The sequence below is a fragment of the Podarcis pityusensis genome (genome assembly GCF_964106645.2).
Source record: "Podarcis pityusensis genome assembly, chromosome: 17".
In the NCBI taxonomy this organism is placed as follows: Eukaryota; Metazoa; Chordata; class Lepidosauria; order Squamata; family Lacertidae; genus Podarcis; species Podarcis pityusensis.
Window position 1 is genome coordinate 20,230,223 of NC_138042.1, and position 12,675 is coordinate 20,242,897.

General features: G+C 42.0%; 1 protein-coding gene across 2 annotated transcripts in view; it reads left to right on the forward strand.

Annotated features, from left to right (window-relative positions):
- RIC1 (RIC1 homolog, RAB6A GEF complex partner 1) overlaps positions 1 to 12,646 on the forward strand; it is a 48,050-nt gene extending 35,404 nt beyond the window's left edge. For both annotated transcript variants that reach the window (XM_080987710.1, XM_080987709.1), the window contains exons 15-26: positions 496 to 585; positions 1,088 to 1,248; positions 2,530 to 2,668; positions 3,988 to 4,104; positions 4,867 to 5,595; positions 6,571 to 6,729; positions 7,494 to 7,630; positions 7,885 to 8,171; positions 8,873 to 9,067; positions 9,632 to 9,809; positions 9,974 to 10,162; positions 10,664 to 12,646. In XM_080987710.1, coding sequence (XP_080843836.1) covers positions 496 to 585; positions 1,088 to 1,248; positions 2,530 to 2,668; positions 3,988 to 4,104; positions 4,867 to 5,595; positions 6,571 to 6,729; positions 7,494 to 7,630; positions 7,885 to 8,171; positions 8,873 to 9,067; positions 9,632 to 9,809; positions 9,974 to 10,162; positions 10,664 to 10,952 — 2,670 coding nt within the window. In that variant the 3' untranslated portion in view covers positions 10,953 to 12,646. The remainder of the gene's footprint in view (positions 1 to 495; positions 586 to 1,087; positions 1,249 to 2,529; positions 2,669 to 3,987; positions 4,105 to 4,866; positions 5,596 to 6,570; positions 6,730 to 7,493; positions 7,631 to 7,884; positions 8,172 to 8,872; positions 9,068 to 9,631; positions 9,810 to 9,973; positions 10,163 to 10,663) is intronic.
- The last annotated feature ends 29 nt before the right edge of the window (positions 12,647 to 12,675 follow it).

Here is a 12,675-nt window from a genome sequence, read left to right on the forward strand (position 1 = left end):
GAGTGGAATGCTGCCTGGTCATTGGTAGAGTTCATACTCTGTATACTAAAGGCCTCAGGTTCAGTCTGCAGCATCTGCAGTCAGAAGGATCTTATAGCAGTTGATGCGAAAGAGACCCTGGAGAGCTGCTGCCTTTCAGAGTAAACAATACTTGGCCAAATGGACAAAAAGTCTGATTAAACACAAGGCATTTTTTTTCTGTACGTGTTGCTACTTCTCTTTTTTTTATGTGAGCCATGTCCACACCGAACAACAACAGTATGTAGGATGCTGAAACAGTAAAGTGCTTAGTTGAGCCTTTGTGAACCTGATTTTTATTGCTTCATACAAATTTACAAATTATGTTCCTGTTGCAAACATACAAATTTACAAATTATGTTCCTGTTGCAAACACAAGTTTACAAATGCATTTAGCGTTTATGGATAAACTGGGGGAATGAAAGTTGTTGTTTTTAAGAAATGTTGTTTAATGCTTGCTTTTTTTTTAACTTTAAGGAACAAAACATGACTGTGACTGGTGGCTTAGCCTGGTGGAATGATTTTGTTGTTATTGCATGTTATAACTTAAGTGACCGCCAAGAAGAGGTAAGGCATGGGGTTTTTTAATTGACAATTTGCTAGTTGTTGTGCTTAATGCTACTGTCAGTCAGGGAAGGATGGTTTCATTACATCTACCAGTAGAATTCACTTAAGCTCTGAAAACTTAATTCCTGAAAATCGTATTATTTTTTACTTTTCTAAGGAAACTTTTCCTTTTAACTTCATGGTTCTTAAGTTTGTACTGAAAGTTTGTACTCTGAGTTACCTGTGCCATGTGCTTCTTACCTGGCCTGCCCCACCACTAATAGTAGAAGAATGGAGGTGGGGGATAAGTAATGGGTGCTTAGGGGGACATTTGCAGTCCCCCCCCCCGAAATGCCAATTCATAATAACGAGGCCATGGATTCTGTTGATGAACCTGTAGATCAAGAGCAGACTGCTTAACAAATTTCTCTTGCGGGTGGGTCTTGAGTATTCGTAAATTCATTTTCTGCTTAGACTCATTATCCAATTCATAATAGTGGGGTGCTTTTTTTCTATATTTCAGCTAAGGGTGTATTTGCGAACAGCCAATCTGGACAACGCGTTTGCCCATATCACCAAAGTGCAGGCAGAAACATTATTACTCAGTGTCTTTCGGGACATAGTAATTTTGTTTAGAGCAGACTGTTCTATTTGCCTTTATAGTATTAAAAGAAAACCTAATGGGTAAGTATATTATGTAAACAGTTATTTATAACCTTTTTTCCCATTGTTGCTTTTAGTTTGTGTTTGTGTGTAAGAGAAGGAGAGGGGTGGGCGGGTTAAAATTTAGTAACCCTTCCTGGAACATCTTGAAAAGCAGGCAGCTTTTTACAAGCTCAGTTGTATACTGTAGTTAGCACTGAGACAAAGAATATTTGTGTCCGTTTCTGCCATCATGCCCCATTCACCCGTGCAACTCCCTCAAGGACCAGATCCCAGGGAAGCAGACTTTAAATGTGACGTCTCATTTCCCCTTAGCATTAGCACCAAGAAAATTCACATGCCAAGCTAAAATTTTGTGTAGTTGCTACGTTTATAGCCTATTGTGGAGTTGTGGTTTGAGTGATAATTAAGCCACGAGGCTCATTGGGGTGACCTTGAGCCAGTCTCTCTCTCTCTCTTAACCTAAACTGCCACACAGGTTTGATGTGAGAATAAAACAAAAAGCCACATGTGCAGCCTTAAACTCCTTGAAAAAAAGGTGGGGCATAAATGTAATAAATAAGACTCTCCTCAATTTTATTTGCTGCTTGAATAAGACCCGGGGTGGAATTCAAGGCCTGCTCACACAATGGGGTTTCTCCCCTACTGCTTTCCCGAAATCTGTCCTGGGTTTTTCCTGAAACCTCCAGAGCAGATTTAGGGGGTGTTAGCAGGGGAGAAGTTCAGTAGATCTCATTCCATGCACACAACTGCTTAGTTGAATCCTGCCCATAGGGAACAGCTACCTAAAATATTTATAGATAGCATTGTTAATTATAGGAGCCTTTTTCATTATCTGATTAACAAACAGATAAATTAAGATATTGGAGGATCTCTGCAACAGTGATAGGGAACCTCAGGCCTGGAGGCCAAATGTGGCTTTCAGGACTCTTTCCCCCAAATCACACACACCTATCCCCAGGCTGCACCCCTCATTGACCCTGCTCCATTTCCTACGGAAGTGCCTTTGCCTAGTTGGAACATGCCCTTGAACTGTAATAATCCCTCTTACCTGGATGGAGGGGGAGCAAACGCATAAACCTCAGACTTTTGCACAGGTGGGATGTATTCAAAGGTAGTCTCTGGCCTCACCCACTGTTGCTTCCAGGTCCACCCACCACAAGCAAAGTGGCTCTTGGAAGGTTGCCCCTGGTGGAAGGTGGCTCTCAGTTCCCTATCCTGATCTTTAAGTTCAGCAGATGGCAGAAATTATTATTCTGTACGGCTAGGAGCGTTGTCACCATTTTTGCCTTTGCCTTTCAGTCCCAATCCTACTACCAGTATTCAGGTTCTTCAGGAGGTTTCTATGTCACGATATATCCCTCACCCTTTCCTTGTTGTGTCTGTTACTTTAACATCCGTGAGAACAGAGACTGGCATCAGCTTGAAAATGCCACAGCAGGTATGTACAGGTACAGTTTTTGAGGACTGCAGGGGAAATATACACTAACCCTGCTGTGTAAACTGCGACAGATTGGGGGCTGTTTCATCAGTGAGACAACTCTTGGTACAATGTTTAAGACATCGTTTGAAACTAAAACTGTCCAGAGAGATGCTTGAATTTTATTTACTACAGCAGCATGTGATTTCATGACCTTTAAGCAAAGTTTCAGCACCTGTCATTCTATGATTCTAAAGCCTACCACTCACTAAATCTGGCAAGGGGTATTTAAGTGCTGTAGGTAGGGAAATGCCTTGATCTGGGTGGGGAAGTGCAACCATTTCTGGGTAGAATCAGACAAAGCCCTCCCTGAAGGCTGTTAACAGTTTGGGAGTTCTTCTGGACTCAGCTCTGCTTGTGGAAGCATGAGTGGTGATGGCATCCAGGGGTGTGTTACCAGCTCAGGATGGTACACTAGTTGTGACCCTGCATAAGCAAAAGGCAGGTACTAGTGACATCCATGAGACATAAGCACAACTGCTTTTGGAGATAACTTGGAATTTTGCTTGTTAGGGTGGATGATCAGAGCTTATTACACTGTTTCTGTACCAGTTTAACTGGGCCCAATTTGAATGGCTGCTTTTAATCTTTAAAACATTGAACTGTTTGGGAGGCACGGTGTGTGTTCAGCGTCTCCCAAATGCCAAACGCTGGGCTAGCAAAGCTGCTTCTACGGGAATTTGGCTGTGCAGTCGTGTTCCCCACAGAATCAAAGGCCAGTTAGGAAGTGGCCAATAGGCACCTGAAAAGAGGGGGGGGGGCTGTTTCTTCTGATTTGGGGAGCTAACATTTGGCCCCTTCAATTAGACTGGAATCTGCAGAGCATAGCGATGGCAGAGACCCTTGCACTGCACTTCTCCAGCTGGCTTGGGGGCACTGCACAAGGGACTTTGACAGGTGGGCAGAAGAACCCACTTGTCTGTCACTTGGTGGTGTAATGTCAGAGTTGGCCCATGGGGTGGAAACAAATAAGGACCTGGCCCACTGGGCCAACCCCCCCCCCCCAAAACCACTGAGAGAGATTGTCAGAAGGGCTAACAGGGATGGGTGTCACCCAGGGGCTGATGACACTCAGCTCTGTTTTCACTTTTCATCTAATCCAGGTGAGCCAGTGAGGTCCTTCATGTCTGTGATCAGTGGTGGACTGGATGAGGATGAATAAACAAGTCTACATTAAGATTCTTTTATGATTATTGTGGTGTTAACCCATTCACATTTCAGGATGAAAGGGATAGATTCTGTAGAGGTGAAGGGAGTAATAGAGCTTTATCTTTTTTAAGGCCTGTGAAGCAGAGAGCATCATGTTAAACTTAGCAGGACAGTTAATTATGGTGCAGAGGGATCGATCTGGTCCACAGATAAGAGAGAAGGAGAGTAATCCCAACCAAAGGAAACTTGTGAGTTAACCTATGAGAATATCTTTTTCTAAAACAGTATAAAGAATATGCATTGTGAATGTGTAGCAGTGGTTTATAACACAGCATGAACCGTGTAGTTAAACCATCTAAGACTCTCTGAATGGATAACTCCGACTTTTGTATGTACTTGATTTCCAAACCATCTTTAAAAATTGCTTTGTGCACAGATTCTCACTGTAAACTGTTTCATTTTTTGTTTTTAAATAGCACATGTCTGCCTACCACAGCTACTTAAGGAGACTGACTCTGATTAATGTATATACAGTCACACATTCTTTTGTCACAAAACATAAATAATTGCGTGAAACACTCTGGTCTCTTTGCCAATGGAGGAAAAAGGGGGACTAAAATGAGCCTCTGGAATTCCTAGCAAATTGGACATTAGTTTTGTAGTACTTTACCAAACTGTGTTTTCACCTCTGTATACTTATAGCCATGTTATGTTACTATTGAAGATTAACAAGGTGAATAATGGAGAATGCTACCTTTCCAAGTTAGAACTGTGCTCTTGCTTGCTTTTTAAAAATAAAATAATACTATTAAGGGGTAACAAGAGAAATGTAAAAACTGTTTAGTTAAGGAGAGATCTGGGTGAACTAGTAATCTAATATTTACACATATTCACTACTAGATAGAAAATGAGGCTGGGAAAGGAATGGCTCACACCAGACTTTTAGAATAAACTTGTATGAAAAGGTGAAAAGAAAGTAGTTTTTAAAGGAATTGTGCTTTTGTTTTTAGCTGCCATTTTGTGCTCCAGTTGTTCTTGCCCAGTCTGTTGAAAATGTTTGGACTACATGCCGTTCTAACAAACAGAAACGACACTTACTGGAGGCTCTGTGGCTCAGCTGCGGTGGCTCAGGTATGAAAGTCTGGCTTCCTTTGTTTCCCAGGGACCACCGCAAACCGCATTCCTTTCTTTCAAGACGGATCATGTTGCCTTTCCATATTAACATTTACCCCTTGGCCGTCCTGTTTGAAGATGCCTTGGTTCTTGGTGCTGTGAATGACACTGTGCTCTATGACTGTTTATACACTCACAGCAGCGCCGCAGAACATGTAGAGGTTCTCTTCCCTTTCTGTATTGTCGAGAGAACATCTCAGATCTACCTCCATCACATTTTACGCCAGCTTTTGGTGAGGAACCTGGGCGAACAAGCCTTGCTTTTGGCTCACTCCTGCGCCACGTTACCGTACTTTCCTCACGTGCTCGAACTGATGCTGCACGAAGTGCTGGAAGAAGAAGCTACCTCGCGGGATCCCATTCCCGACCCTCTGCTTCCCACTGTGGCTAAATTCATCACAGAGTTCCCCCTCTTCCTGCAGACAGTTGTTCATTGTGCTAGGAAGACAGAATATGCCCTGTGGAATTATCTCTTTGCTGCTGTCGGGAACCCGAAAGACTTGTTTGAAGAGTGTTTGATGGCCCAGGACTTAGACACAGCTGCTTCTTACCTTATTATTCTACAGGTAAATGCATTCATTCGTTTTATTCCAAAGGGAGATGCTGCGAGCATGCTGCACAAAAGCGATGGGCCATTTTACTTGTTGTTGTTGTTGTATGCGTTATATCCATTTAAGTTCTATTCAGAGTATAGACCCATTGCAGTGAATGGAAGTAAGTCACGCCCATTTCAGAGGGTCTACTCACGAGTATGACTAGAGTTGAATTCAACAGAAACAACTAAAACAAAGCTTTCTGAGGTGGGAGGGGGAGGATATGAAATGAGTGGTATTTTTTTTAAGGGAACAAACATGATTAATGGCTCCCATGCATTCCTCAACTATGGAAGTTCCCATATGGAGGCATTGATCCTTACAGTAGTTGCCTCCAGGCCATCCTACTGACTCTTCTGTGATAGGACTGGGAGTGTTTAAATGGTGCTGTGGTGATTTAGATTCCCTGATAATTTTTATTAGTTTTCAATTACAATCCAATAATAGCCTCATTATAACAAAAGCAATTTATAATTCCATTACTAATACCAATCATTCAAATACCGAATTATATAATTTAGGTGGCCCCCCTCGCTTGCTAGAATTGATGGTTTGATTATTTCTTTATTTCTGCATTCCAAAATCTTAATTTCAATTACATTTGGGTCACAATAATAATCCCTTATACAACAACTGCAATATTAGTAACTTCTATTTGTGTTGACACATTAAATGATTTCTAAAACTACAAGTGAGGCACTGAAGCTATATCCTTGTTCTTCCTGTGTCACAATTATTCTGTCCTTGGTGTTTCTTCCTGTCCTTGTAAAATTAGATTTCCACAGTGAATGGAGGACATATGGTCCAAAGTGCATTTCCATCCACAATCCTCATTTTTTAAAAAAAGATTTCTTCCACAGGAGCTATTTCTTGAACCTTGTAAGAGAAATAATATACGAACTCTCACATCAGTGGCTCCCATCTAAAAGTGTTTTGTGTTGCCTCTAGAACATGGAAGTTCCAGCAGTTAGCAGGCAGCATGCCACTTTGCTATTCAATACCGCCTTGGAGCAGGGAAAGTGGGATCTCTGTCGTCACATGATCAGATTTCTGAAAGCCATTGGCTCTGGGGAGTCAGAGACACCTCCTCCTACACCAACAACTCAGGTTTGTTAGATGAACACGATAGATCAGTCATATATGTTACTGGGCAATTATCAAAGAGTAATTTAATATATACTTAATAGCAGAAAGAATGTGCTCCCTGTGACACTGAAGGGTATCATCTGTTCAATCTACAGCTGTACAGGGACGCAGGTGGCACTGTGGTCTAAACCACTGAGCCTCTTGGGCTTGCTGATCATAAGGTTGGCAGTTCGAATCCCCGCAATGGGGTGAGCTCCCGTTGCTCTGTCCCAACTCCTGGCAACCTAGCAGTTCGAAAGCACGCCAGTGCAAGTAGATAAATAGGTACCACTGTGGCGGGAAGGTAAACGGCGTTTCCGTGCGCTCTGGCTTCCGTCACGGTGTCCTGCTGCGCCAGTAGCGGTTTAGTCATACTGGCCACATGAATTGGAAAGCTGTCTGCGGACAAACGCCGGCTTCCTCGGCCTGAAAGCGAGATGAGCACCGCAACCCCATAGTCGCCTTTAACTGGACTTAACCATCCAAGGGTCCTTTACCTCCTTTTACCTTTACAGCTGTATAAGAGAACAAACCATATTATTTTAATATAGGCAAGTTACATTAAAATGAAATAAGGAAGTAATAACTTTATATGGCTTACATAGTTGTTGATCAAGAGATAATCAATAAATATTGTAAATTCTGATTTTTTTTAAAAAGATGTGTCTTCTCTTAGCTCTCAGGCCATGCCTCCTGTCCCACCCTGCTGTTGTATAATATTTTTCTTTATGCTTTCTTCCATGTAGGAACCTAGTTCAAGTGGTGGCTTTGAATTCTTCAGAAATCGCAGCATTAGTTTGTCCCAATCTGGAGAAAGCCTTCCTCCTGGCAAGTTTAACTTGCAGAAAACCTTGAGCATGCCCTCTGGTCCATCCGGCAAAAGGTAATGTGATACCAGAGGCTATAATCCTCATGATGGTAGAACGGAATGTACAAGGTCTCTTCCTAGTCTCTTGAGAACCTAAGAAGTCCATGCTGGATCAAACTCATGGGCCTCCTAGTATCCTATTCTCACAGTGAGAATAGTAGTCCAACATGGTCCTTGGAAGACATGGCATAGATCAGCAAAGAAGTATTGTGGAAACTAATCTCAAATTAACTGGGTTTTAGTCATGTGTCCTGATATTCTCTCCATAGGTGGAGTAAAGACAGCGACTGTGCCGAGAATATGTACATTGATATGATGTTATGGCGACACGCCCGGCGCCTCCTGGAAGAAATCAGGCTTAAGGACCTTGGTTGCTTTGCTGCCCAGCTGGGCTTTGAGCTGATAGGCTGGTTGTGTAAGGAGCGCACCAGAGCTGCCCGTGTAGAGGATTTTGTAACAGCTTTGAAGAAACTGCACAACGACTTTCTCTGGCCGTTTCCAATTATTCCAGTTTGTTCCATAAATTCTCCTCTCAAGAATGGAAAGTACAGGACAGGTACTGTGTCCTCAAGTGTGTTTTTTGTTTCCACAACTAGGAAGTAAAAGCAGCTTCTAGGCCTGACCAAAATCTGGAAGGAACAGAAGTGCAATTGCCTAGAGCTTCCTTATTCCTTCGTATTCCCAAGTTGGTTGCATTTGTGCTAAATCAAAAGTTGACCTCACTTTGCAGAGAGAGTTTCAGAGATCGGTTTGCATACAAGTTAGGTAAAGGTAAAGGGACCCCTGATGATTAGGTCCAGTCGTGGCCGACACTGGGGTTGCAGCGCTCATCTCGCTATACTGGCCGAGGGAGCCGGCGTACAGCTTCCGGGTCATGTGGCCAGCATGACTAAGCCGCTTCTGGCAAACCAGAGCAGTGCACGGAAACGCCGTTTACGTTCCCACCAGTGCGGTACCTATTTATCTACTTGCACTTTGATGTGCTTTTGAACTGCTAGGTTGGCAGGAGCTGGGACCGAGCAACAGGAGCTCACCCCGTCGTGCGGATTCGAACTGCCGACCTTCTGATCAGCAAGTCCTAGGCTCTGTGGTTTAACCCACAGCGCCACAATAGGCAATTTTAATTGTTTTGGTGTACACACACACACGTAACCTGTCTTAGATTCAAAGTCCTATAGTATCAATTAAGAATGAAATCTTGACACGTGTTTATTGGCTATCGGGAGCCATTGTTTATTAATGTGCTTTCTTTTCCAGTAATAGGTGAACAACTCTTAAAATCCCAGTCTGCCGACAGCTTTCTAAACATGGAAGTGGACAGTGGCATTCCAAACGTGCCACGAAGTCACAGCTGGCTCGGTGCCATCAGTTCCTCTCAAAGAGAGATGGATGCAGCATCTTCCCATGGTCCTCACATGCAGGAGGCATTTCTCTCCCCTTTGTTAAATAAAGGTATGTGAGTCCTTCATCCCCACAGTCGGCTTCCTTTGAGAATGCATTTAAGTTTCACATTTTCTCAAGGGAAAGGGGAGCAAGGAATACTTTGCACATCTCGCGGCTTCCTTCTGCTTTCTAGTCTTTCTCAGGAATTCTTAAAGAACAGAAGGAAATGGATTAAACAAAAACAGTGCTGGTAATAATGGATGGATCTAGGCTTAGAAATGCTTAGAGCATGACTGCCATAGTGTGCCGTGGAGAATTTCAGGGCATATTGTAGAATGTTCACTCATTTCACTTGGGGTATTAAACAGGCCTCACTAACAGTCTGTGTGAACTCTGAGCACACTTTTAAAACCTATTCAGTATTACGGGTGGAAATCAGCTGTGGTTGGCAAGTTTTATTTCAGAGAAGTTGTCTTAATTACTGATCTTATTGAAGGGAAAGCCAAGGCTTCCCTTTAACAGTTTGGAAACCACAGATCTCAAGGTTGCCATTCTGTTGGGTTCGCTATACAGACATGATCAGTACTGTACTAATTTTCTAAGTTCCGCATTAAAATGAAAGTGTTTCAACAGGTGATGAATGTAGCATTGGTTCAGCAACAGACCTGACGGAAACAAGCTCTATCGTGGACGGAGACTGGACGATGGTGGATGAGAACTTCTCAACACTGAGTTTAACACAATCCGAGCTGGAACATATCTCCTTGGAGCTGGCCAGTAAAGGGCCACATAAATCACAGGTTCAGCTGCGGTAAGTTAGGTTGGAATTTGTAGTAAAGGGGTGAGGAGTATTTGCTATGTCTCCTTGAAGCCAGTCTTAGCAGGTTGGGGTTAAAGAGCACAGCAGTCTTGCAGTGGTGTTAAAAAGTTTATTTTGCCTTACCCTGTTTGCTTCAACTTTTTGCTCTTCTGTAGGTATTTGCTTCATATTTTTATGGAAGCAGGATGTCTGGACTGGTGCGTTATTATAGGCCTTATTCTCCGGGAATCTTCAATAATCAGTCAAGTTTTTAGCCTAATGCAATCTTCAGAGGTTGATGGAGAGATGTTGCAGAACATAAAGATGGGATTGCAGGCAGTAGATAGATGGGCCTCTACAGACTGGTAAGTTTCATGAGCCTTATCCCCTCCCATTGTCTGCCAAATAAATCCCCATGCAGTTCAACATAGCATTGAAGTACACTGGTGATTAAAGGATGAATTTTTAATGTTGGACCTGTCTCAACCAGGAACTGTTCAGTGACCTCAATAATAGGCATGATATAAACGGTATGATATTAAAAACTAAACAGTAGTGTGAAAACAGGTTGTATCTATCCATAGAACAAGCAGGGTATGCATGTATATCTCAAATCACAGTGACTTGGGATATGGTGGGAGCACCTTCAGGGTAATAAGGGAAACTTGGGACACCATATGAGTAAATACAGGCTTTTACTGTTAAAAGTCTTTCCGCAGCCATTAATTTATGAGCAAAATGTTTTGAGTACGTTTAGTGCGAGGTACATCATGTTCTGAGCTTTAATGACCAGGAGAAGGTCAAAGCCTGAATTAGGAGTTTTAAGATAATTAACTGGAACGACTTTTCTCTTTTATGTCCTTTAGCCTTGGGTACAAGCCATTTTTAACCGTCCTCAAGCCCCAGCTCCAGAAACTGAGCGAGATAGCAGAGGAACAAGTGCAGCAAGAGGCCTTTCAGCCCGCAAACCTCTCGAGAGCAGCAGAACAAGCCAGCCCGAGGGCAGAAGAAAACAGAAGTTTAGCTGGCCACAGTGCCAGTCCTCAAACTGACCCTGGCAGTAGCACTATGACGCGGCACGATGAGGACATGATTGGAGAGGAGGAAGAGGAGGACCCACTCCCAGAAGGCAGTTATGACTGCACTGTGTCCTAACACTGCCTGAAAACTTTTGGCTGATCATATGAATAAGAGCACAGCATCATAGTAATGGCATTTAAGAACATTGCTTTTGGGGGGGAAAGTAATCAAAGCCTTCAACAGTTAAACTTTTCTTTTTTTAATGCTTTTTTGGTGTGTTTTTTTAAAAATGCATTAACTAGAGAACCTTCTTAAATCTGTGAAAACTTCCTAGTAAGCAGTCTTGGCTCTTTCATCTATAAACTTGGCTATGTGGAAAGCAAGAATATCGTATTTGTAGTTTTCATACCAAGATAATTTTATTTTGGAGATCTTGGTTTTTTCCGCCCTGCCCCCCCTCTTGTCCTCAAATATTTTCCTGTTGTTTTGGATAACTGATCATGCAGAAGGACATATATATCAGTGCACAAGTTGAGTTCCTTTGGGATGCAAGAAGAATGCAGCCTAATATCCGGAGGTTCTAAATTAAACTGGTCCCCTCTGGAAAACGAGACAATATTTAAGAGGAGTGTGTGTCTATAATGTTCAGCTTGCCTGGTTTTTGAACCCAAACTTTTAAAAAATCAACAATGAAGCTAACTAGGATAACAACTTCGTACGTTCTGCTTAGCTTGATTGCCGGAAACGATGGCTTGATGGAGCTAGGCTCTGTCTGTTTTATAGATTATGCTGTTTGATATCACTAGACTTTTTATATTAAATAATTGTAAAATACATTGTATGTTTTGTGAATATTCCTGTATATTCTGTTCATGCTTCTGGTGCTTGTATTGCAGTGAAGGGGAGCCGAGCCCTCTCTGTCTTGCATGCTTTGACCTTTAATTCCAGGAAAATTGAAGCATAGTTGCACTTCCATCAGGATGCAACAAGACCTTCACTGAACTCTTCCACGGCAGTAGAAACAGTTGCTAGGGACATCGTTTTGTTTCCGGACCTATTCAGATGTATCCTAAGCAGATTTTAAACAAATAACGGAAGGTTCTTATTTATTTCACTTGTACATTTTCTCTCTCAAGACTAGTTTTATGTAAATAGAACCACCTTATTGCTCTTAAGGCTGGCTAGTGACAGTGTACAGTGTATATACTTAAACTACCACCTTGCAAATATTTTATAATGCATATACTTGTAACTAATTGCAAATGTTTATTTTAACTTTCATACAACAATGTTAAGAGAAGCTGGCTGCAGCAGAGGCTCATGGTTGCTTTGAGGTACTTATTTTTCCCCCTTATCTGCTGCCCCCAATATGTATAATATTAAATACCTGTAACAGTATTAAAATTTAGGCATTGGTTGGTTTCTACTGTGCAATTGGGGTTACAGGGGAAAAAAGAGAAATGCAACACTTCTACTTTTTATACAAAAACTAACACTTATTTTTATAATGTCGGGTATAATGAATACTGATATGGACCAAAACCATTTTATTATGCAGAAGCATCACTGTCTGCCACAACCTCAGTTTGTTCATACATTTCTCTATATGAATTCTGAACTGGTAATGTGTTCTGAACATTCAGAAGGAGCATAGAAATACAGATTATAACTTTGTATATTTTTCCAGGGGACAAGGTCAAATTGTCTTTTAATGGATAAATGTAACTAGATAAGTTTTATTACTGTTGCTTAGACTTTGCCATTAGTACTGGTACATGTGCAATAACTTTCAAATAAATGACGAAGGGTGGAAATGAGGTAACAATCCATACTTCTTGTTAGTTTGACATGCTGCATT